Here is a 25,053-nt window from a genome sequence, read left to right on the forward strand (position 1 = left end):
AATAGTGTTATTATTACCAGAAAGTTAATATTAGGTGATTTATCAAATGTCATTATCGCAATCAAACAACTGAGGTGGCATTTTCTCATGGGGGTCTACTCATTATCATTTAATTTTTACAAAAGCAGGTGAAAATGAAAATTTTTACCTACTTTTGGAGAAATTAAGTTTTGGGGCCATTCATCATAAAGGTATCGCAGGATGTATCACAGATATCTCCTGCTTACCTTTCTCTCTTGGTGTGGCCTGCTGTCCCCATAAATTCATCAAGCTGCAGGAACATTCAACATCTTCAGATGGCGTTTGCTCCTACACACCAACTCCTTCCCTATGGGAAGAAGTCCTGGGTTGCAAAGAGGGATCTTTCGTATCCCTTCGCCCCTGTCCTGCTCCTTCCACTTTTTGTGCCTGCGTGAACTCTAGTTCACGTAGGTGCACTAACACTGCTAAGTCAGACTTGGCAGTGCTAAGTTTCACAGTGAAAACATTGGGGGAGACAGCTGATTTTCAGATCAGCTGTCTCTGTGCCGGAGCAATGATGAATTGCTCCAGCGCTCGCTGTCTGGACCCCAATAATGCACATAATGAACAGAGCTTGGCAAATTTGTTTGGGAAGCAGCCCCCATAGGATTTTATGGGGCTGCTTTTGCAAATGAAACAGAGGTATCGCAGCATATATTGCAGATATATGCTGCGGTTCCCTGTAGATACTGCTTATTATTTGCATGTTTTTGGGGGAAATCCTGCAAATATTAATTGATAAACAGATCCCTAAGTAGTGGTCCTTTAATAATAATACATTTGGGTACACAGTGTACATTGAATAATATAAACAATCAATTAGCTTTTATCTGTCTAGCGCAGCTTGGATATCAATTAATGCAAGCACCTGATTGGTTGCTATTGGGTACTGCAAGTTCTCATCTAATTTATCTAATAATTACCAATTTAGCCGGTGTGATACAATTTTCCATAATGTACACCCATGCAGTACAACTGTTGTTAAATAGTGACATCTTGTGGCTCCTCTTTGAAACAGCATCTACAATAATGTCAGTGGAACTTTAACTGCTTCATGTGCTGTAATGGTACAAATAAGAGGGACCTGACAGAAACAGCCAATATAGCTGTAAACTGTGCAAAGTGACAGCCTTTTGCAAGTATGTTATCTATTAATTTGAAAATATTTAGGGGACTTAAAGGGGATTAAAAAGAGGAGCCATATGAGTTTAAGTGGTATAAGTGTGTTTAGAATAATAGATTTAATTACACCCCTAGATTTACACAGAAACAAAACTAATACCTCTTTTACACCAGAGCTAAAACCCAGGTTATTGCAGGGTTAACCCGGGCAGCTCCCTGGTGTAAAGGGGGAGAGGGTTGGATCGCCGGGTCGAGTGAGGCAATTCAACCCAGGTAACTAGCAGGGTTTAACACGGGCATAGCCCATGAAACCCTGCTGTGAGAACAGCGCACTCCGGGTCACCATGACCCGCTAGCTGGCCGATTGGTCCGGCTTCAGTGGCGCTTGGAGATGACGTCATCTCCAAGCGTCCACTTTCACGCCGGGAAAGCCGGGTCTATGCAGACCCGACTGCAGTGTGAGCGGCGCTGACTCGGGAATATCCCGAGTCAGCGCTGGCTAAATTCTGGGTCTAATCCGGATAGGAACTTTGTTCAAAATCCGGGTCAGACCCGGAATTTTGTGGGAAAAGGGGTATAACATACAATTTGGTGCATCAGCTGTTCTTGATTAATCAATGACCTACTACAAATCTACAATTATTATTAGCATCTTTGACCCAGTACTATTAGCATAAAAAACTCTTGGCTAGATTTACTGTAAATACATAGTTTTTTTTAGAGCTTTAAACTGAAAAATACTTAATTTCCTAGATCTATACATTTCAATGAAATTGAGTATGTTTCTGTCCAGTTTTTCATTTATGCTTTCATATATAATATATGTGTGTATGCCAGAATATACATATTATATATTATTATGTATTATATGTGTGCATATGTTTATGTACTGCTTTTTAAAATGCTTTATTATATTGAGATAATTTATCTAATTCTTATTTATTTGCTTTTCCCCTGTGATTCTCATCTGCAATCTACTCCATACTTTGCATTGTCCATGTGCAATTTGTGTGTTTCTACTAGAGATGAGCAAAATTACGGTGGGGTTTTGGGATAGATCTCCAAATATATATAACAGTGTATCACCATAGCACAGTTTGGAGATGGCTTATACCCCTATTACAACCCGGAAAATTTCCTGCTCAGACCCGGGAATTTCTCCTGTGCAAATTCCCGGGTATTTAGTCGAGACCCCCCTTTCACACTACAGTGTCTACCCGGGAAATTCCCAGGTAGACCCCTTTCAGACAAGAGCAGGGTTTTTCTGCTTACCTGCCTCTTCTCTGCCGTCTGCTCCTCCTAGCCTATCCCCTCTCTGGCAGATGATGATGATGTCATCATTCAGCATCCGGAAGCCGGCCAATCATAATGCAGATTTTTGTTTTTATTATAATTTTTTTTAACATTTATTTTAATTCCCTGGTGGTCCAGCGGGAGTGTGGGCGGCCCGCTGTAGCACAGCCGGCCGGCGCTGGGGGTGGTGAGCTGCAGCGCTGAGGGTCCTATAGGACGCTCTGCGCTGTCAGCTGAAAGCGCTGAGTGTCCTATAGGACGTCCTGCGCTGTCAGCTGAAAGCAGCAGCGCTGAGCGTCCTATAGGACGCTCTGCGCTGTCAGCTCAAAGTGGCAGCTCTGAGCGTCCTATAGGATGCTCTGCGCTGTCAGCTCAAAGCAGCAGCGCTGAGCGTCCTATAGGACGCTCTGTGCTGTCAGCTCACAGTAGCAGCTCTGAGCGTCCTATAGGATGCTCTGCGCTGTCAGCTCAAAGCAGCAGCGCTGAGCATCCTATAGGATGCTATGCGCTGTCAACTACATGTAAAAGCTGCTTGGTGCTGCCCGGGAGTAGTAAATTCCTGGGTAGCACCATTCAGACAGAAGCAGGGTAATTTCCCGGGACATAAGTCCTGGGAAAAACCCTGGTCGATTGCAGGGGCGGCTACGCGGGAACGTGTTGCTTTCAGACAGAGACGGCAACCCGGGAATTTGGCTGAGGCAGGCCAAATTCCCGGGAATCTCGAGATGTCTGAAAGGGGTATTAGCGATGCAAGTCCTGCCTCTTGGATATGCCCCTCTGTTGTCGCATGTGAAGGTCGGGCGCAGATCGTCGCAAGCTGGTGATACATGGGGAAATGTATCAAACCATCTACAGAGTGGAGAAGTTGTTCTGCTCTGTTCTGTGGTTGGGGATATAATGAGGGAGTAGTCCAGATGGAATAAAATCATATTGTAAATTGGGGGTATAAGAACATATTCATAGGGAGATTCTGTCCAAATTCTGCTGGAGGCGAAATGCAGAATTCCGCACTATTCTGCGGAATAAAGCAAATATTCATTTCCACATAATTGTTTGGAAACTTTTGCTCATATCTAGTCCATTCCCCTCTCCAACATGTCCTTGATTTCAGGTACCAGCTCTGCTTTTTTGCTTCATGACACTATGTGCCCCACGTCATCCATGCTGCGTCAGAGCCATGTGATTGCAAGTGAGTGAGTGTAACAGGTGCAGCCACCAACAGAGTCTCATATTTTCTAAGGTGTCATTTGTTGTCCAAGTTGTATTACTGTACAATTCCACTGTTATCTGAGCAGTTAAACCATTAGCATTTGTAAAAGATCCACAATTATCCCCATTCAAATGATTTCACTTATGTTTAGTCACTTCCTTTTGCTCACTTGAATATTTTAGGATAGATATATTGTTATATGATACAAATAGGGTTCCCCTTGATAAGCAGAGAACTATGATACCCATGTGACAATACCTTTGCATTGTTCATAAAAGAATACTCAACTATAGGAAACTTTTTGCACAAATGCTATTAACATAGACACACTATGGAGTTTATGGGATGTAGTCACCATCCCGGCAGGCGGGATGCCAATGCTCAGAATACCGGCACCAGCATCCCGACTGTAAGTATTAGGGTTAGGGGGAGGGTTAGGGACTTGGGGGAGGGTTGAGGTTAGGCTGAGGGGGGAGGGTTAGTGTTAAGCTGCAAGGGGGGGCGCAGTTAGGGTTAGGCTGCAGGAGGGGAGTGTTAGGGTTAGGCTGCAGGAAAGGTGGGTTAAGGGGAGTGTTAGGGGTTAGGGACACTTACCTACTGTTATCAGGATTCTGAATGCCGGCATTTCAACTGCCGGGATACCGTATGCAACCATTTATGTAATAACATGATGTAAAGGGCAATATTATAATACATAATGACTAATTATGTGTTAGATGTAATTACTTTTATTACTCTTAATTGATAAAATCTTAAATCTCATTGGTTGTTGTGGAATTATCGTTTTACCATTTTATTTAAAAGACCCTAATTTTCTCAATTATGACAGATTAATGAAAATATAAATTGTTGTATTGTTAAAATAATTATGTTGCTGATATAACTTGAAAGTTTAATGTAATCTTTTAAAAATGGCAATTCCTGCAGTGTTCTATTCCTACAGCGTACACCATCAAACTGCATACATTACCTTTCAAGACATTATATATGTCATTTAGATCTTACTTTACAAGCCCAAGTTTTTTTTACAACTCTCCAACATATGCATAGTATGCACAGAATTTTATGATATTGGAATAACAATATTGTTTATTTGTATTGCTATGTGTGTTTGCATTATTACCTAATGTAGTGTTTTATTTAGTTACTGATTAAGTTTAGTTTTTATATCGACTGCAGTTACCTAGGAGCTCTATTGCAGGAAAATTGCTCTTGATTCAGAAGAGAATCCAGTACGTGTGAGAGAAAATGGGATGCAGTAAATAGGGTCAGGTGTTTTTTTTTTTTGGGGGGGGGGGGCAATGTTTTCTAAGAAGAAACATCATGGGAAGATGTTTTTTTTTAGGAAAAAGTCTATTTTTCCTGACAAAAATGCAAAGTCAGGTAATTTGATACGATGAAAGAGCATCACTTTTGCATGGGGGGAGAGGGGGCATTTTCTCTTGTGAAAAAGGCCTTTTGACTCTGTCTCTCAGTATTCCTCTCTGTCTTTATCAGTCTGCCTTCCTGTCATCTCTTCTCCATGATGGATTTTTCACCATCCTGGAGTGCAGAGGATACTGTCCCTTCTTAGTCACATGATCAGGTTCACCGGTCACTCAAAATGGCTAATAAAATGTCCTTTCATTTATTTCAGTCCCCTGGTTTCCAAGAACAATCCAGGATCTGGACAAGTTTGCTAATCAAATCCTGAGCTATGGAGCTGAGCTTGATGCTGATCATCCTGTAAGCATGTCTTGTTCTACATTTATTGCCCCTGTGCTATTTTTTTTATTGTACCTGTAGAATAAATTATTAAGTTATGTATATAGCGCACACATATTTCGCAGTGCTTTTATAGAGAATATTCGATCATTCCCATCAGTCCCTGACCCAATGGAACTTACAATCTATATTCCCAGGCATATGTACACACATACACATAAAATTTTTTGTCGCACTGGATGGTAGAGTTCTCAATGCATGTTGGAGTCATATATAGATATTATCTCTTCAGTTTATAGTATTTTAACAGATAGGGGAAATACTGGGAAGTGATCTTTACCAATGTATACAGATAAGGGGTAATATCGGATAGAGGGCTATACAGAGGTGTGTATCTATATATATATATATATATATATATATATATATATATAAACCATGCAATTAAAAACTACTATTAAGTAGGCATCGGAACAGGGAGGGGCAAGGGGGCAGCTTGCCCTCAAAAAAACATTTGAGAGGCACCAGTGTAGTGGTGGTAAGGGGCTGTGCATTATAGCAATAGGCTACAAAGCCCCAGCACTGCATGGAGGAGGTGTAATGTGCAGTCTTTAAGTTAAAAGACCGCACATTACACCTCTTCTTCCATGCAGTGTAAGGGCTGTGACTGTGCAGCCTATTGCTATAAAGTGCACAGCCCCTGGCTTGGGATGACTAGCTTGGGGTGTTAATGCTTTGGCCGAGTAGACCTGGTGAAAGGGTCCCCTGGCTGTGACATTATTACACCCCGGCTAGGTTTCAGTCCAATGCTGGTTTTAAAAATAGGGTGAGTCCCATGCCATTTTTCCCCTATTTTTAAAATCAGGGAGCCCAGAGCTGGTTCCTAAAATACAGGGGGAACCCTACACATTTTTTCCCCCATAGAAAATAAGGTAGGGTCCCCCCCCCCCGGCTTGTTATGCTTTGGGGGGGGGCTACCTCATTTTTTTTGTAAACTAACCCTTTAGACAGTAATTACAGGCAGTAAGATACACAGATCACACTGATCTGTGTATGTTTCTGGCAAACTCGCAACTCAGGAGGTAGTCTATTTAAAACTTCTATTTAGGACCAAGTGTGCTAAAATTACACCCGTGATTCTTGGTAAATTTCTGAGATGTATATTTTCCATGGAAAGTACTGTACTTGCGAGTTTGGTCGATGGTGTATTTATTTCTATTTGTGTTTTCACCCGTGTTTTGCAGATATTTTCATGATTTCTGTTTGCCTTTTGTAAATTTGCGAATTTTACAAAATGACCAAACACACCCGAGATTGCAATCTCCAGCAGACATGATTCTTAGAAAATGTACCCCAATACTATAAAAATATAATATTGTACATTTATTATATTCAAACAAATAATACATCTCCCGGGAGTGGAATAGAAAACATTTCAGAAATCAAAATGCACTTAAAAAATGTGATTCATAAGAGCCGACTTTATAATGAATACAATTAATATAATTGTGCAGATCGGGACTATGGTATGTCTATTAAGTTGAGATTTTAGGAATTTATATGCTGAAATTTTATTAATTTTAAATTCTAATGGAATCACGTCATATTGGCTCCGCCTCCTCCCGATTGACCCGCAAATTGCGTAATTTTGCCACGAGGGTCAGTTCTTAAGAAGATGGTGCCTGCTCTCCAGTCTGTGAGGGGAGGTTTCTGGGTACTCAGGAACATGTTAGTTTCGGCGACCCCTTCAGCAAGTGTACAGTCGGTTGCCGGGTCGCCCGTACACACATGCACCAATATATCTTTCAGATATATAGGCATCGGCTGTGCTGCAGGACCTACCTGATATATCTGTCAATGATGTCGTTCACAGACATATCGGGTGTATGCACCCACTGATGAACTAGCAATATATCGTTCATCGAAAAAGAACAAATTATATGTTGACAAGTGTGTACCCAGCATAACACTACCAGTGGCATCATTCTAAAAACAAGGGTGCATAAAGCTGTTGTGAGAAAGTAGAGCATGGTGATACAGTGATACAGTACAATTGTGAAAACACATTAACCTGCTTATAAGGTCACTGCATAATACAATTTTATGATATACAGGCAACAAATTGCAAAATAGTATTTTCTTTTTTTTAACTCAAGGATGGATTTGGGTTATTTCAATCTGCAGGGTTCCTACAAATTAGGATTTTGAATACATTGTGCTAGCTGTTTAGCCCTCAGCAACTTATAATGTCACATTGGAAGCTCTAGTACACATCTAGTCTAGCGCTGTAGATTTACAATTCATAGGCGTTGGAGCGCTCTCATGTACTTTGTTTTCGCAGCCGTCTGTGTTCAGGTGTTTTTATCCAATTTACTTTAAAAAACAAAAAAAACTTGACAGAATATTCATTTATTACTAACTACAGTATATAGCAGCATAAATTCAATTCGCAAATAATGGTTCCATTACTTTCAGTGAGTTAGTGTAATTATAGATAATTGGCCACTTGTGCTGTAGGTTAATCCAATATGCATTAGGCATTGTATGGTGCAATTCATGATCTTCAGAGAAATATTTTCAAAAGAAAAATAAAAGCGATACAGAAATAATCATTATTACGCCAATGTGTCATTTCTTACAAATGACAAAGCGTTGCTCTTTGTAATCTGTAATATGAGTAAACACAAACATCCTGTATCCTGAAGAATAATAGACACGCATATTGCAAAGTGTGGTTCAGATTCTCTTTTGTTATCATAATCTAGCATTCAAACCCTAATAAGTGTCACTAATAATTTCATCTGAAGTTTGTTTGTGTGGGTACATGTCTGACTGCTGCAAGTAATCTGAACACAATCCAATAATCTGTCTTTTATTATATTCACACATGACCACACTTTATTTTTCTTTACCATTATTTATTGGTAATAATAAATATATTTATTGTAATAATACTTACTTTTAAATGTTTTCATTTTTAGTAATATATTAAAGTATAGAATTTTGTTCAAGCATTTTTATTCAGTACGCCTGAATTTATTTATTTATTAACCATTTCATGCTTTAATTTTCTATGCAACTTTATGTCATAAGGTTAAAAAACATACAAAGCTCAGTGATGTATTTTGATGACACCAAAGTTTTTGTATTATGTTCTGTTTTTCTACTTAATTGTATTATTAAGATGTTTAGATTTGTTTTGTTTTATTTTTGTTATTTTATTATATTAAGGGGTCAATACTATTAGGCGCAAAGGGTGCGATGCGCCATTGTAACGGCGCTTAAACGCCGGCAACGGCACCCTTCAAACCCGATCCGAGCCTGGAATCGCATAATTTTGCTCAGAGACCTAGGGCTGCGAGCAATATTAGGCGAATCTGGGCTATCGTAAAGTGCGACCACTGCCGCGATGACTCGTGCCAGCGAGATCATCGCAAATTAATAGGATTGACCCCTAAGAATATTTTGTTATGTTTGTATGTTGTTATGTTTATGAAACTCAATAAAAGAATACTCAATTAAAAATTAAAAAACATAGAAAGCTGTTCAGTAACATACAGGTTAAGATCAAAGTGATTATAGTGGTATAAGAGTATAAGGAGATGTTATTGCTCCTGGACCTCAGGTCCTAGCAAGATAATCCCACAACCTCAACAAACTACATTATGGATTGTCCAGAGGAAACACACACAGAAGATCATACTAATGCTGCATATATAAGGTACTGGTCAGAATCAAACCCATAACCCAAACAACTGTGCCACCTTTGTTTACTATCACTCCTAAAATTTTGATATTTTTTTTCCTTTATGAATAAGCTGCTACATTTTTTTTGCAAAATGGAACAGAAACACAATGTTTAAACGGTGTCTGGACATATGGGTTACTATTAAATACAGCAAATGTGGTTAAACTGCTAATTTCTCAAGAATCCTCAAACGTTAGGGGCCTATCCCTAATCCAGCAGATCCCCTGAACTAGATTGTGGTGATAACATTTTAGAGTGGTCTCCATTATGAGCACATTTGGGTGGTCTTACTAAATAGTTTGCAGAAAGTTATGTAAGTGGGACAGAAAATGCTTTGTAAAAGCTCCTCACTCCCTTAGGAGCGGTTTAGCTCTAGGCTGGGGGCTCCATGCATTAGCATGCCACTTTTCCCAGCTTCATGGAACAGCTTCATATTTCATACAATGGGTCTGATCACATATTAGCTATTGCTAGTTTAATATTAGCTGCACAATAGTATTTATACTAAAGACTTTAGATATTATAAAAATTGTGCTTGGTGTCAATTTAAAGCTATATCAATATATCATGTAAAAAAAACCATTATTTAAATTGTTTTACCTCTTTAGGGATTCACTGATCCTATTTATCGGACCAGGCGTAAAGAGTTTGCAGACATTGCATTCAATTATAAACAGTGAGTTAACTTTTTTCTTAGGTTTTCCAAAACATGAATTCTGTGTACTCTAGTATGATATGCATATATGTGATAGAAAAGTTATTCTGTGCACTCTAGTATTATATGCATGTATGTGATACAAAACTTATTCTGTGCACTCTAGTATGATATGCATATATGTGATAGAAAAGTTATTCTGTGCACTCTAGTATTATATGCATGTATGTGATATAAACGTTATTCTGTGCACTCTAGTATGATATGCATATATGTGATACAAAACTTATTCTGTGCACTCTAGTATTATATGCATGTATGTGATACAAACGTTATTCTGTGCACTCTAGTATGATATGCATATATGTGATACAAAAGTTATTCTGTGCACTCTAGTATTATATGCATGTATGTGATACAAACGTTATTCTGTGCACTCTAGTATTATATGCATGCATGTGATACAAACATTATTCTGTGCACTCTAGTATTATATACATGTATGTGATACAAACGTTATTCTGTGCACTCTAGTATTATTCACATATATGCATATATGTGATACAAAAGTTATTCTGTGCACTCTAGTATTATATGCATGTATGTGATACAAACGTTATTCTGTGCACTCTAGTATTAAAAGCATACAGTACCTGTATGCATATAATACTAGAGTGCACAGAATACAGTGTATGTAATACAAACGTTTTTCTGTGCACTCTAGTATTATATGCATATATGTGATACAAACATTATTCTGTGCACTCTAGGATTATATGCATATACTGTATGTGATACAAACATTATTCTGTGCACTCTAGGATTATATGCATATACTGTATGTGATACAAATGTTAAAAGTAAATTTTCGGAAATATTTTCTTTTAGAATAAACACAGTGAGATGAAATACCTTTGGGGGGGTGGTGAATTTACCAATGGCAATTTCTCTGGTGGTTCTGCAAATGCTACATGGATTTATTATGAGAGGCCCGTGGCCCCTGCATCTGGCTTTCAGAGTGCCAGGTATGGTACCCTGATAGCCGTGGAATGTTTGCATTGTGGTAGCACCAGCCATGATGTCACCTATGAATTTCTGTCAACTACTGTAGTTATAAATGCTATTTATTTAGACTTAATTATATCTACTGTTTTAAGATGCATCTTTTTCATTTTGCTGCCCCAAAAATCTGCTGTGTAAGACAGCTGCTACAGGGTACCTCATTCAAGGCACATCCCTGAGTAGACAGTAATTGATTAAAACACTATTATTATTTTGCATGGACAAATGAGTATATAGGACAAAGTTATGCCAAGCCTAGTGCCACTGATGATCAAAAGCAGCTTACCCTGTTTATTATCCCCCCCGCACAATTGCTCCCAAAACCAATTCCATTATGAAAATTTGTTTTCAAAAATTCCACCATGTCATATCACAACGTCTTACAGCTATAGCAAGCAAAGCATCATCTACATATCTTAATTTTGATTAAACTAATGTTATTTTGTTTACTGTTCAGTGGCCAACCTATTCCACAAGTTACTTACACGGACAATGAAAAGAAGACTTGGGGTACAGTGTTCAGAGAGCTGAAATCTCTGTACCCAACCCATGCTTGCTATGAACATAACCATGTTTTTCCCCTGTTGGAAGAATATTGTGGATATAATGAAAATAACATCCCTCAGCTTGAAGATGTGTCCAATTTTCTGCAAAGTACGTATTAAACTATTTAACTTGAAAAATGGTATGGCGGTGGGTATTTCAGTTCCACATTCAATTGAATTAAGGGTATCCTGCACAAGATATGAAAGGTAAATTTTTTGTATACTGTTTATTTTAATTTTTACGTATTAGTACAGAGCTTGCGGCTGAGACAGAGAGACGAAAATGTCGCTGGCTGGTGCACTTCAATAATTTACAATATAACTTTTATTGTTGTAATGAAAACAATTTGTAATAACACCAGCAAAATAATAAAGTGAAAGTTAGAAAGATGTGTGCTAAAAGGTATTGAACTCCATGATTAAAATAGTTCTGGTTCTTGAAGCGTTATAAGACGCAAGTGCCAGATCGGATACGGATATGGGTGCAAGCTTTTTTTTGTAGGCATGAACCAAACAAATTTGCGGATCTTATGCAAATCAAATGGACGCACAGCCAGTTCAGCATCAGCCCCATAATGGACCTGGAACATAGCAAAATTAAAAACATTAATAACATATATTTTTATGTTGGTGGTAATGCTTTGATTCGGCTGTCACACTATGCCCAGTGAAATGATCAGACAAAACATGTGAGAAAATAATTTATTGGCAAATTACAAATGTTTAAAAAGACTACAAATTATAAAATACAATTTGCTCTATGAAAAACAGCTACCAATAACATTAACAATTACATATGCAAAAAAAAAAAATCACCTTACTTTAATACAGGGGTCTTCAACCTTGGCCCTCCAGCTGCTGTGGAACTACACATCCCAGCATGCACTGCCATAGATTTAGCATGCTGTTATATCAAAAAGGTGGCAGTGCATGCTGGGATGTGTAGTTCCACAGCAGCTGGAGGGCCAAGGTTGAAGACCCCTGCTTTAATAGATTTGAGTTGTGGTAGTATTTTTTTTTCCAAATAAAGTTAATTTAATGCATTATAAATTATTTATTCACAGCATTTTAATATATTAGTTCTGCTATCACCATGCTGAGATTATGATAACAAAACAGGTATCACAGTTTAACAAGTACTACCGCCATACTGGATAATTAGGCTTTCCCAAGCACTTTTATGTTAGCCAACTTTTCTTTTAGGTTTGCTATTCAGCAAATATCTACCATTGTATTTCATACTTCCCAAACTTTAGACATGTATATTTGGGACAAATTAATCCCTGTCCCAATCTGCCCAAACCTACCCAGAGATGTCCCAAGTCACCCACTGGGCAAAACTACACCCGTTTCAAGGCTTTTGTAATGGCAATGTCCTGCCAAAATTGGGACAGTTGGGTTGTATGATTTTTGTTATACATGGTAAAAAATGATAACTTGCTCAATAATTCCAAATTACAAACAACGTGTACATTTCCATTAAAGCCTGTACTGGATTCCGTTTACGCCCTGTTGCTGGTTTGCTGTCATCTCGAGATTTTTTGGCTGGCTTGGCATTCCGGGTTTTTCATTCAACTCAATATATAAGGCATTCCTCAAAACCAATGTATACACCTGAACCGTGAGTAAAATTTTGTTTTAAAATGAATACACTAGCTGTAATATAGTAGGTGCATCCTGCAGTACTAAAGCAGCTCTAAACGGTACAAAGGGAATTGTAGTAGGAACTATTTATACAATGACATGAGCTATATACATGATACTAATGAGGGAGAATATACCTTTTCGTTCTGAAACAAAGGAAAGCGAAAAAGATGTTTCCAAGGAGATTTGTATTAATCAGAATAAGAGCAATGTTACCATGAAAGAGTGCCACTGCATTAACTTGTTCCGGGTGAGATAACAGCTTTTTTGTTATCTTTATAACAATGGCAGAACTGTACAGTAAACCTATAAAAAGGAACAAATTAAGCCCAAAGTCTTATGGGGAGAGTTATCAAATCTTGGAGAGAGATAAAGTGGAGTGGTTTCTCAGAACAACCAATCAGCATCTAACTGTCATTTTTTCAAGCACAGCCTGTAAAATGACAGTTAAAAGCTGATTGGTTGATATAGGCAACTTCTCCACTTTATCTCTTGCCAAGATTTGATAACTCTCCCCTTCAGTTAGATAATATCTGATTGTTTATATTCTCTATCTACAGTGATATCTGCCATGAGCTTCTAGGACACGCCCCACTTTTTGCTGACCCAAGTTTTGCTCAGTTTTCACAAGTAAGATGTATTTGTTTAAATCATTTACTCTTAATACAGTGCTAAATTACTTCATGTCCATATTAACTTAGTATGTAATTTGTAGGAGATTGGATTGGCTTCACTTGGTGCTCCGGATGAATACATTGAAATGCTGGCTACGGTAAAGTAAAAACTTTTTAAATTAGGAATTACTATTCATTTCAGGGACATAGGGGTCTATTTAGTAAATATGACTTACTATTGTTGATAGCTTTAGCTGCTTTTTGCAGACATATTTTCACCATATTTATATGAAAACCTCTGCCGGGACAGCTTATGGGAAAAAACAGCTGTCCAGCGAGGAGATTGTTTGCACCTTTCTTGTAACTGAATGGCGTCTGCTCCCTTTTTAATATAACTATGCTGGTCATGGAAGCACTAAAGACCGAGAGCCAGCTGGCCAGGGGAGTGGATAGGTAGCCGGGGGACTGGTGAACACCTCTTTTCTGCTTTACTCCACGTCATAAGGTAAAAAAGACAAGGTCATCCAGAGATAGATGGATATTTGTCAAAAATCTTTTCTATCATCTTTATATAGTAATGGTGATTGCAGGATCATGAATGGAGAAAAAGGCACACTTTTCAATTTTCTAAATAGAAAGAAGAGAAAAATATTGCTTTCTCCATCTAAAATGCTAGATAGAAGCTGTTTTTAAGTTTATTAAATAGAGCCCATAATTCGAGATTATGTTAGCATGTCTTGTTTTCAATTCCCATTCACATAAGTTTGTTGTATAATAGTTAAGTATGTAACACAGTTGCTGACATACTGGCTCTCTACCATGGTTTTGTGGCTTGTGTATGCATTGGCTGAAATTTAACCCCCATATCATAAACACGGAAGTCTATGCATAGCCAGGACAGCTCAGTATCGGAAGAGCTGTCCTGGCAACAAGGTAATCCTGCATCCTGCATACAGGTGATTGAAAATGCCGGAGAATACAGGGGGAGATGCTACATCACTCGGCCTCTATCTACCCCTTTGCTGCTTTGCCAAAACTCCATTTTCAATACTGTGTGTGAACTTCTGAAAGGCTTCCTGTGTGTTTTTCTCAGCACTGAAAGACATATCATTTTACACGTGTCTGCAAAGCATATTGTATAAGACAAGTGTCTGCAAAGCATACTGTATAAGACAAGTGTCTGCAAAGCATACTGTATAAGACAAGTGTCTGCAAAGCATACTGTATAAGACAAGTGTCTGCAAAGCATACTGTATAAGACAAGTGTATGCAAAGCATACTGTATAAGACAAGTGTCTGCAAAGCATACTGTATAAGACAAGTGTATGCAAAGCATACTGTATAAGACAAGTGTCTGCAAAGCATACTGTATAAGACAAGTGTCTGCAAAGCATACTGTATAAGACAAGTGTCTGCAAAGCATACTGTATAAGACAAGTGTCTGCAAAGCATACTGTATAAGACAAGTGTCTGCAAAGCATACTGTATAAGACAAGTGTCTGCAAAGCATACTGTATAAGACAAGTGTCTGCAAAAAATGTCAACAACAAGCATCTGCCAGTACCTACACTAGATACAGTGATTCCACCTGAACAGCCCGGCATGTATTATCCTGCCCCTTTCTATATGATTGGATTAATAAACAGTTGGAAAGTTCTGGAAATCTCACTGTTATTATGGATATAATTAGTTAATTATAACTACAATTATCACACACTATGTGTGTAGTTAAGTTAACTTACTGATGATAAATATTTCCTACACTAGTGTTACTGTGCTAGAACGGTAAAGGAAGTAAGGGTTATCTTTTATGGACTAAGCAAAGTTAAATCAAAGAGAATGGGGCTTATATAATGGCATGGGATAATGTGCACAAATATGGTCTAATATTTAACAACCAATCAGAATGCAAGTGTTTGTAGTGCAAATTACAATATTAAGCATTTGGTTGGTATGGGATGGTCGGTATGTTTGTATATATTGTTACATAGTCATGATTAGTATACATTTCTTTATTTATAGTAATAACATAAGTAACATTACCCAAACATGTATTATTTATTTTTTTATTACAATTACATATCTATTTATACATAAATGACACTATAAAATTACATCATATTGTTTTTTTTGTAAACTAATATAAAATGCAGTCTCTATGCTATTTACCACCAGGTGTACTGGTTTACTGCTGAATTTGGGCTTTGCAAGGAGGGTGATAAAGTAAAGGCTTATGGAGCCGGGCTGCTGTCCTCATTTGGGGAATTACAGGTTTGTACAATCTTTTTTTTCGTCTTGCTAATTTTCTTCTTACTACCACTAAATTATTAAACTGCTGCTAACATAATGCAACATAAATAACATTAACATAAAGATTAAATGTATTTATTTATTAACAGTTTCTTATATAGCGCAGCATATCCCGTTGCGCTTTACAATTGTAAACATTAATAGAACAAAACTGGGTAATAACAGTCAGATATATAGGTAGGAAGGCCCTGCTCACAAGCTTACAATCTATAGGGAAAGGCATTGATACACAAGGATAGGTGCTATATATAGCATTTTGGTCCAGCCAGAATGCACAGTTTCTTGGTGGGCTGCATGATCCAGTCACACAGGAATGTTGGCCAAATATCAGGAGGATGTGTTTTTAGCACAAACAGATCATCTACTTACTAACACATTATACCTTAGATATTTTACTGTGATTTAAAAGTATATGTTTAACTTTTTTACATTTCATCTTTTATAATTCATTAAAATTGCTAAACAAAAGATCAAACAAGACATAATGAACTGCAGGCCGCTTTTCAACCTACCAAAGATGTAATGGAGGTGGGGTCCCACTTTAACCCTCATTTGCATTCAATCCATATTTAAAATTTTAAGACTAGCCTCAACCATTATTTATACCCCTATTTATTATTATTATTATTATTTGTCAATAGTACACATTTTCAATTGTCACTTATCATAGCTATATAGAACTTATGTTATGAGCAAAATTTTTCTGGCAGCGGTATGAGTAGAGCCAGACTATATGCTCAAAAAAAGTAATCTGAAAAAAAAATTGTTAAATATTATTCACAGTTGAAATTATATTTTATTCAAATCAATAACTTTAAAAAAATAATAATATTTTGTTCTATTGCCATCTGGAGATGGTGATAGGACAGAACAATTGCGGCAGTACATGTACCAATCCTGATTAAATAAACATAGGGAAGCTATTGCCAGAGAAAGGCAACAGCCTGTCATAGATGAGGGTACCCTGACTCGTAACAATTCTTCAGTGCACCCTGTGTCACTGGCCTCCCTCTCCCCGAACACATGCCTTATAAGGCTGCACTCCAGTGGATGGGAGGCCATAATCGGAGCAGCGTTCACTGGCTTGAGGGTGCATGACTGGAGTATCTGAAGGATGCTCCAGCCGGCACTGCAGCACCAATACTAGCTGCAGAGTGCTGCTTTAGACACCCTGATAGCCAGATGCAGGGGATAAGGGTCTTCAGCGGTGCCGCCCCCAGGGTGCTCCTTCCTGACCTAAGTCTTGGGTAGAAATGCAGCTTACTAGAGACCTATGTCTTGGGTAGGAATGCAGCATAATAGAGACCTAAGTCTTGGGTAGGAATGCAGCATAATAGAGACCTAAGTCTTGGGTAGGAATGCAGCTTAATAGAGACCTAAGTCTTGGGTAGAAATGCAGCTTAATAGAGACCTAAGTCTTGGGTAGGAATGCAGCATAATAGAGACCTAAGTCTTGGGTAGGAATGCAGCATAATAGAGACCTAAGTCTTGGGTAGGAATGCAGCATAATAGAGAACTAAGTCTTGGGTAGGAATGCAGCTTAATAGAGACCTAAGTCTTGGGTAGGAATGCAGCTTAATAGAGACCTAAGTCTTGGGTAGGAATGCAGCTTAATAGAGACCTAAGTCTTGGGTAGGAATGCAGCTTAATAGAGAACTAAGTCTTGGGTAGGAATGCAGCATAATAGAGACCTAAGTCTTGGGTAGGAATGCAGCATAATGGAGACCTAAGTCTTGGGATTGGAATGCAGCATAATAGAGACCTAAGTCTTGGGTAGGAATGCAGCATAATAGAGACCTAAGTCTTGGGTAGGAATGCAGCTTAATAGAGACCTAAGTCTTGGGTAGGAATGCAGCTTAATAGAGACCTAAGTCTTGGGTAGGAATGCAGCTTAATAGAGACCTAAGTCTTGGGTAGGAATGCAGCTTAATAGAGAACTAAGTCTTGGGTAGGAATGCAGCTTAATAGAGACCTAAGTCTTGGGTAGGAATGCAGCATAATGGAGACCTAAGTCTTGGGATTGGAATGCAGCATAATAGAGACCTAAGTCTTGGGTAGGAATGCAGCATAATAGAGACCTAAGTCTTGGGTAGGAATGCAGCTTAATAGAGACCTATGTCTTGGGTAGGAATGCAGCTTACTAGAGACCTAAGTCTTGGGTATGAATGCAGCATAATAGAGACCTAAGTCTTGGGTAGGAATGCAGCATAATAGAGACCTAAGTCTTGGGTAGGAATGCACCTTAATAGAGACCTAAGTCTTGGGTAGGAATGCACCTTAATAGAGACCTAAGTCCTGGGTAGGAATGCAGCTTAATAAAGACTTAAGTCTTGGGTAGGAATGCAGCTTAATAGAGACCTAAGTCTTGGGTAGGAATGCAGCTTAATAGAGACCTAAGTCTTGGTTAGGAATGCAGCTTAATAGAGACCTAAGTCTTGGGTAGGAATGCAACATAATAGAGAGCTAAGTCTTGGGTAGGAATGCAGCATAATAGAGACCTAAGTCTTGGGTAGGAATGCAGCATAATAGAGACCTAAGTCTTGGGTAGGAATGCAGCATAATAGAGACCTAAGTCTTGGGTAGGAATGTAGCATAATAGAGACCTAAGTCTTGGGTAGGAATGCACCTTAATAGAGACCTAAGTCTTGGGTAGGAATGCACCTTAATAGAGACCTAAGTCCTGGGTAGGAATGCAGCTTAATAAAGACTTAAGTCTTGGGTAGGAATGCAGCTTAATAGAGACCTAAGTCTTGGGTAGGAATGCAGCTTAATAGAGACCTAAGTCTTGGGTAGGAATGCAGCTTAATAGAGACCTAAGTCTTGGGTAGGAATGCAACATAATAGAGAGCTAAGTCTTGGGTAGGAATGCAGCATAATAGAGACCTAAGTCTTGGGTAGGAATGCAGCTTAATAGAGACCTAAGTCTTGGGTAGGAATGCAGCTTAAAAGAGACCTAAGTCTTGGGTAGGAATGCAGCTTAATAGAGACCTAAGTCTTGGGTAGGAATGCAGCATAATGGAGACCTAAGTCTTGCGATTGGAATGCAGCATAATAGAGACCTAAGTCTTGGGTAGGAATGCAGCATAATAGAGACCTAAGTCTTGGGTAGGAATGCAGCTTAATAGAGACCTAAGTCTTGGGTAGGAATGCAGCTTAATAGAGACCTATGTCTTGGGTAGGAATGCAGCTTAATAGAGACCTAAGTCTTGGGTAGGAATACAGCTTAATAGAGACCTAAGTCTTGGGTAGAAAAAGCAGCTTAATAGAGCTATGTCTTGGGTAGAAATGCAGCATAATAGAGACCTAAATCTTGGGTAGGAATGCAGCATAATAGAGACCTAAGTCTTGGGTAGGAATGCAGCATAATAGAGACCTAAGTCTTGGGTAGGAATGCAGCTTAATAGAGACTTAAGTCTTGGGTAGGAATGCAGCTTAATAGAGACCTAAGTCTTGGGTAGGAATGCAGCTTAATTGAGACCTAAGTCTTGGGTAGGAATGCAGCTTACTAGAGACCTAAGTCTTGGGTAGGAATGCAGCATAATAGAGACCTAAGTCTTGGGTAGGAATGCAGCATAATAGAGACCTAAGTCTTGGGTAGGAATGCAGCTTACTAGAGACCTAAGTCTTGGGTAGGAATGCAGCATAATAGAGACCTAAGTCTTGGATAGGAATGCAGCATAATAGAGACCTAAGTCTTGGGTAGGAATGCAGCATAATAGAGACCTAAGTCTTGGGTAGGAATGCACCTTAATAGAGACCTAAGTCTTGGGTAGGAATGCACCTTACTAGAGACCTAAGTCTTGGGTATGAATGCAGCATAATAGAGACCTAAGTCTTGGGTAGGAATGCACCTTAATAGAGACCTAAGTCTTGGGTAGGAATGCAGCTTAATAGAGACCTAAGTCTTGGGTAGGAATGCAGCATAATAGAGACCTAAGTCTTGGGTAAGAATGCAGCATAATAGAGACCTAAGTCTTGGGTAGGAATTCAGCTTAATAGAGACCTAAGTCTTGGGTAGGAATGCAGCTTAATAGAGACCTAAGTCTTGGGTAGGAATGCAGCTTAATAGAGACCTAAGTCTTGGGTAGGAATGCAGCATAATAGAGACCTAAGTCTTGGGTAGGAATGCAGCATAATAGAGACCTAAGTCTTCGGTAGGAATGCAGCTTAATAGAGACCTAAGTCTTGGTTAGGAATGCAGCATAATAGAGACCTAAGTCTTGGGTAGGAATGCAGCATAATAGAGACCTAAGTCTTGGGTAGGAATGCACCTTAATAGAGACCTAAGTCTTGGGTAGGAATGCACCTTAATAGAGACCTAAGTCTTGGGTAGGAATGCAGCTTACTAGAGACCTAAGTCTTAGGTATGAATGCAGCATAATAGAGACCTAAGTCTTGGGTAGGAATGCACCTTAATAGAGACCTTAGTCTTGGGTAGGAATGCAGCTTAATAGAGACCTAAGTCTTGGGTAGGAATGCAGAATAATAGAGACCTAAGTCTTGGGTAGGAATTCAACATATTAGAGACCTAAATCTTGGGTAGGAATGCAGCTTAATAGAGACCTAAGTCTTGGGTAGGAATTCAGCTTAATAGAGACCTAAGTCTTGGGTAGGAATGCAGCTTAATAGAGACCTAAGTCTTGGGTAGGAATGCAGCTTAATAGAGACCTAAGTCTTGGGTAGGAATGCAGCATAATAGAGACCTAAGTCTTGGGTAGGAATGCAGCATAATAGAGTCCTAAGTCTTGGGTAGGAATGCAGCTTAATAGAGACCTAAGTCTTGGGTAGGAATGCAGCTTAATAGAGACCTAAGTCTTGGGTAGGAATGCAGCATAATAGAGACCTAAGTCTTGGGTAGGAATGTAGCATAATAGAGACCTAAGTCTTGGGTAGGAATGCAGCATAATAGAGACCTAAGTCTTGGGTAGGAATGCACCTTAATAGAGACCTAAGTCTTGGGTAGGAATGCACCTTAATAGAGACCTAAGTCTTGGGTAGGAATGCAGCTTAATAGAGACCTAAGTCTTGGGTAGGAATGCAGCTTAATAGAGACCTAACTCTTGGGTATGAATGCAGCATAATAGAGACCTAAGTCTTGGGTAGGAATGCACCTTCATAGAGACCTAAGTCTTGGGTAGGAATGCAGCTTAATAGAGACCTAAGTCTTGGGTAGGAATGCAGCATAATAGAGACCTAAGTCTTGGGTAGGAATGCAGCATAATAGAGACCTAAGTCTTGGGTAGGAATGCACCTTAATAGAGACCTAAGTCTTGGGTAGGAATGCACCTTACTAGAGACCTAAGTCTTGGGTATGAATGCAGCATAATAGAGACCTAAGTCTTGGGTAGGAATGCACCTTAATAGAGACCTAAGTCTTGGGTAGGAATGCAGCTTACTAGAGACCTAAGTCTTGGGTAGGAATGCAGCATAATAGAGACCTAAGTCTTGGGTAAGAATGCAGCATAATAGAGACCTAAGTCTTGGGTAGGAATTCAGCTTAATAGAGACCTAAGTCTTGGGTAGGAATGCAGCTTAATAGAGACCTAAGTCTTGGGTAGGAATGCAGCTTAATAGAGACCTAAGTCTTGGGTAGGAATGCAGCATAATAGAGACCTAAGTCTTGGGTAGGAATGCAGCATAATAGAGACCTAAGTCTTCGGTTGGAATGCAGCTTAATAGAGACCTAAGTCTTGGTTAGGAATGCAGCATAATAGAGACCTAAGTCTTGGGTAGGAATGCAGCATAATAGAGACCTAAGTCTTGGGTAGGAATGCACCTTAATAGAGACCTAAGTCTTGGGTAGGAATGCACCTTAATAGAGACCTAAGTCTTGGGTAGGAATGCAGCTTACTAGAGACCTAAGTCTTAGGTATGAATGCAGCATAATAGAGACCTAAGTCTTGGGTAGGAATGCACCTTAATAGAGACCTTAGTCTTGGGTAGGAATGCAGCTTAATAGAGACCTAAGTCTTGGGTAGGAATGCAGAATAATAGAGACCTAAGTCTTGGGTAGGAATTCAACATATTAGAGACCTAAATCTTGGGTAGGAATGCAGCTTAATAGAGACCTAAGTCTTGGGTAGGAATTCAGCTTAATAGAGACCTAAGTCTTGGGTAGGAATGCAGCTTAATAGAGACCTAAGTCTTGGGTAGGAATGCAGCTTAATAGAGACCTAAGTCTTGGGTAGGAATGCAGCATAATAGAGACCTAAGTCTTGGGTAGGAATGCAGCATAATAGAGTCCTAAGTCTTGGGTAGGAATGCAGCTTAATAGAGACCTAAGTCTTGGGTAGGAATGCAGCTTAATAGAGACCTAAGTCTTGGGTAGGAATGCAGCATAATAGAGACCTAAGTCTTGGGTAGGAATGTAGCATAATAGAGACCTAAGTCTTGGGTAGGAATGCAGCATAATAGAGACCTAAGTCTTCGGTAGGAATGCACCTTAATAGAGACCTAAGTCTTGGGTAGGAATGCACCTTAATAGAGACCTAAGTCTTGGGTAGGAATGCAGCTTAATAGAGACCTAAGTCTTGGGTAGGAATGCAGCTTAATAGAGACCTAACTCTTGGGTATGAATGCAGCATAATAGAGACCTAAGTCTTGGGTAGGAATGCACCTTCATAGAGACCTAAGTCTTGGGTAGGAATGCAGCTTAATAGAGACCTAAGTCTTGGGTAGGAATGCAGCATAATAGAGACCTAAGTCTTGGGTAGGAATGCAGCATAATAGAGACCTAAGTCTTTGGGTAGGAATGCAGCTTAATAGAGACCTAAGTCTTGGGTAGGAATGCAGCTTAATACAGACCTAAGTCTTGGGTAGGAATGCAGCTTAATAGAGACCTAAGTCTTGGGTAGGAATGCAGCTTAATACAGACCTAAGTCTTGGGTAGGAATGCAGCTTAATAGAGACCTAAGTCTTGGGTAGGAATGCAGCTTAATAGAGACCTAAATCTTGGGTAGGAATGCACCTTAATAGAGACCTAAGTCTTGGGTAGGAATGCACCTTAATAGAGACCTAAGTCTTGGGTAGGAATTCAGCTTAATAGAGACCTAAGTCTTAGGTATGAATGCAGCATAATAGAGACCTAAGTCTTGGGTAGGAATGCACCTTAATAGAGACCTAAGTCTTGGGTAGGAATGCACCTTAATAGAGACCTAAGTCTTGGGTAGGAATGCACCTTAATAGAGACCTAAGTCTTGGGTAGGAATGCAGCTTAATAGAGACCTAAGTCTTGTGTAGGAATTCAGCTTAATAGAGACCTAAGTCTTGGGTAGGAATGCAGCTTAGTAGAGACCTAAGTCTTGGGTAGGAATGCAGCTTAATAGAGACCTAAGTCTTGGGTAGGAATGCAGCATAATAGAGAACTAAGTCTTGGGTAGGTATGCAGCAGAGTTGCCTACTACTGGACAACAGTTTTAATACTTAGGTAATGTGAGCTGTAACATTGCATCAGCAATTTTTCTCAGGCAAGGCACAGTTGCTATTCAGTAAATCTTATTTTGTTTAATAAATAGTGTTTAGTTCATTAAGTAATCTTTTTGAAATTAGACAAGTCAGAAGGAGATAAATTGACATTATTGTCAGCTGGTAAAATATGCTTTTTAATTTTCCAACTTACAGTAGCAATGTGGCCCAGGAGTCAAAATCAAGTTAGCCTCACTTTTCAGTTAATTTCCAAAATATATCTATCAGCGGACGCTCCCACTGCTTATTTTCACTTTGTTCTCACACAGTACTGCTTGACAGATAAACCACAAATGAGTAACTTTGAACCAGAGAAGACGGCCCTGCAGAAATACCCAATAACTGAGTACCAGCCAATATATTTTATTGCTGAAAGTTTTAAAGATGCAAAGGAGAAAGTGAGGTGAGAGTACATTGCATTCATATTGATTTTTGGTACTTGTATTATATATTAACATTTATAGTTCTTGCATGTCCTGTTGTGCTTTATAACAAAAGTTAGTTTAGTTTGCTCATGTTCTATTCTCAGATCTTGGTGCAGGAGACATGAAAAGTAACAATGTTTATGGAAAGTTGCCCAACCAATGCACTCAAGAACATTGGATGGGGGAAGTATAGCAAATTGTATTTGGTACTCCTGTGCTGGTCCACTATATAAGGAGACATATGGAAAAGGGAGTCATTATTTCAGAATAAACCGCTGGTACCCAGGCACCACCTGTAGTATATTTTATATGAGGTTTCTTTAACAAGAGTGGAGAAAGATTAGTTTGAAAATTCACTTATTTCACTTATTGTGGACCTGGAATTGTCCTTTGAGGATCTGCCAGAGTTTGTTTTCCAGTTTAGCTCCTACCTTTAAGAAGTAGTCAGTTTAGTGGATAACAAGTTATTCAGAACTGAAATTCTCCAGTGTGAGAGAGGGCTGCTGTAGCTTATTGAATCAAACAGTCAAAGTTCTGGTGGTATCTGGGTTTAAGAGGAAATTCAAAAAAATGCCTCACTTGAAGATATTAAAAGGGACTTACCCTTAATATAACAGGAAAGGAAGTGCAACAGGTACTGCCCTATGGGAAACTCTATATTGTTACATATGAGTATAAGACAAAAATAAAGAAATTACATTTTAAGTTGAAATCTACATTGATATAAGATCTAACAGGAAAATGTAATGATAGGGTGAGAGAGAGCCTGGGCCGTTCACCCTTTGGCTGATACTCCAGTAATCAATCAGAGACTACTTTTGAGTACTCCAGGCTATTACTTGTCTTAGCAATCAGACAAAATATTGTAAGCATTATGAAATGACCATGCTACAGCAGCACAAGCTTCCCTTGCCACATAGGGCTCTATTTATTAACATTATTTTTACTAAAATAAAGTGAAAAAGTGTTTTCACACCCTTTTCACATTATTTTAGTATCACCTATAGCTATTACAGGGCAATTGGAGTAGAATTCGTAAAATTCTACTCCAACCCCTAAGTATCACTTATTTTTAGTAAGCAGATCGCATTTCCCATAATTGTAATGGGAAATGTGATCCAACCAAATTTACTAAAAATAAATTGTAAAAAAATACCGGGGAAAGCCCTGTGATAATAACACCACCTGGAGGTGGCGTTATCCAGGGTCTCCCCCGGTTACCGGACACCTGCTCTG

General features: G+C 38.9%; 1 protein-coding gene across 2 annotated transcripts in view; it reads left to right on the forward strand.

The window, feature by feature from the left end:
• Positions 1–25,053, forward strand: part of PAH (phenylalanine hydroxylase) — a 95,663-nt gene that overhangs the window by 65,412 nt on the left and 5,198 nt on the right. The window contains exons 4-12 of one of the 2 annotated variants that reach the window (XM_088467864.1): positions 3,548–3,625; positions 5,283–5,371; positions 9,707–9,774; positions 11,273–11,469; positions 12,846–12,981; positions 13,565–13,634; positions 13,720–13,776; positions 15,794–15,889; positions 23,662–23,795. In XM_088467864.1, coding sequence (XP_088323990.1) covers positions 3,548–3,625; positions 5,283–5,371; positions 9,707–9,774; positions 11,273–11,469; positions 12,846–12,981; positions 13,565–13,634; positions 13,720–13,776; positions 15,794–15,889; positions 23,662–23,795 — 925 coding nt within the window. The remainder of the gene's footprint in view (positions 1–3,547; positions 3,626–5,282; positions 5,372–9,706; positions 9,775–11,272; positions 11,470–12,845; positions 12,982–13,564; positions 13,635–13,719; positions 13,777–15,793; positions 15,890–23,661; positions 23,796–25,053) is intronic. The other variant, XM_088467865.1, reaches the window with a different exon arrangement.

The sequence above is a fragment of the Taudactylus pleione genome, unplaced genomic scaffold (genome assembly GCF_031769625.1).
Source record: "Taudactylus pleione unplaced genomic scaffold, aTauple2 ptg000077l, whole genome shotgun sequence".
Lineage (NCBI taxonomy): Eukaryota > Metazoa > Chordata > Amphibia > Anura > Myobatrachidae > Taudactylus > Taudactylus pleione.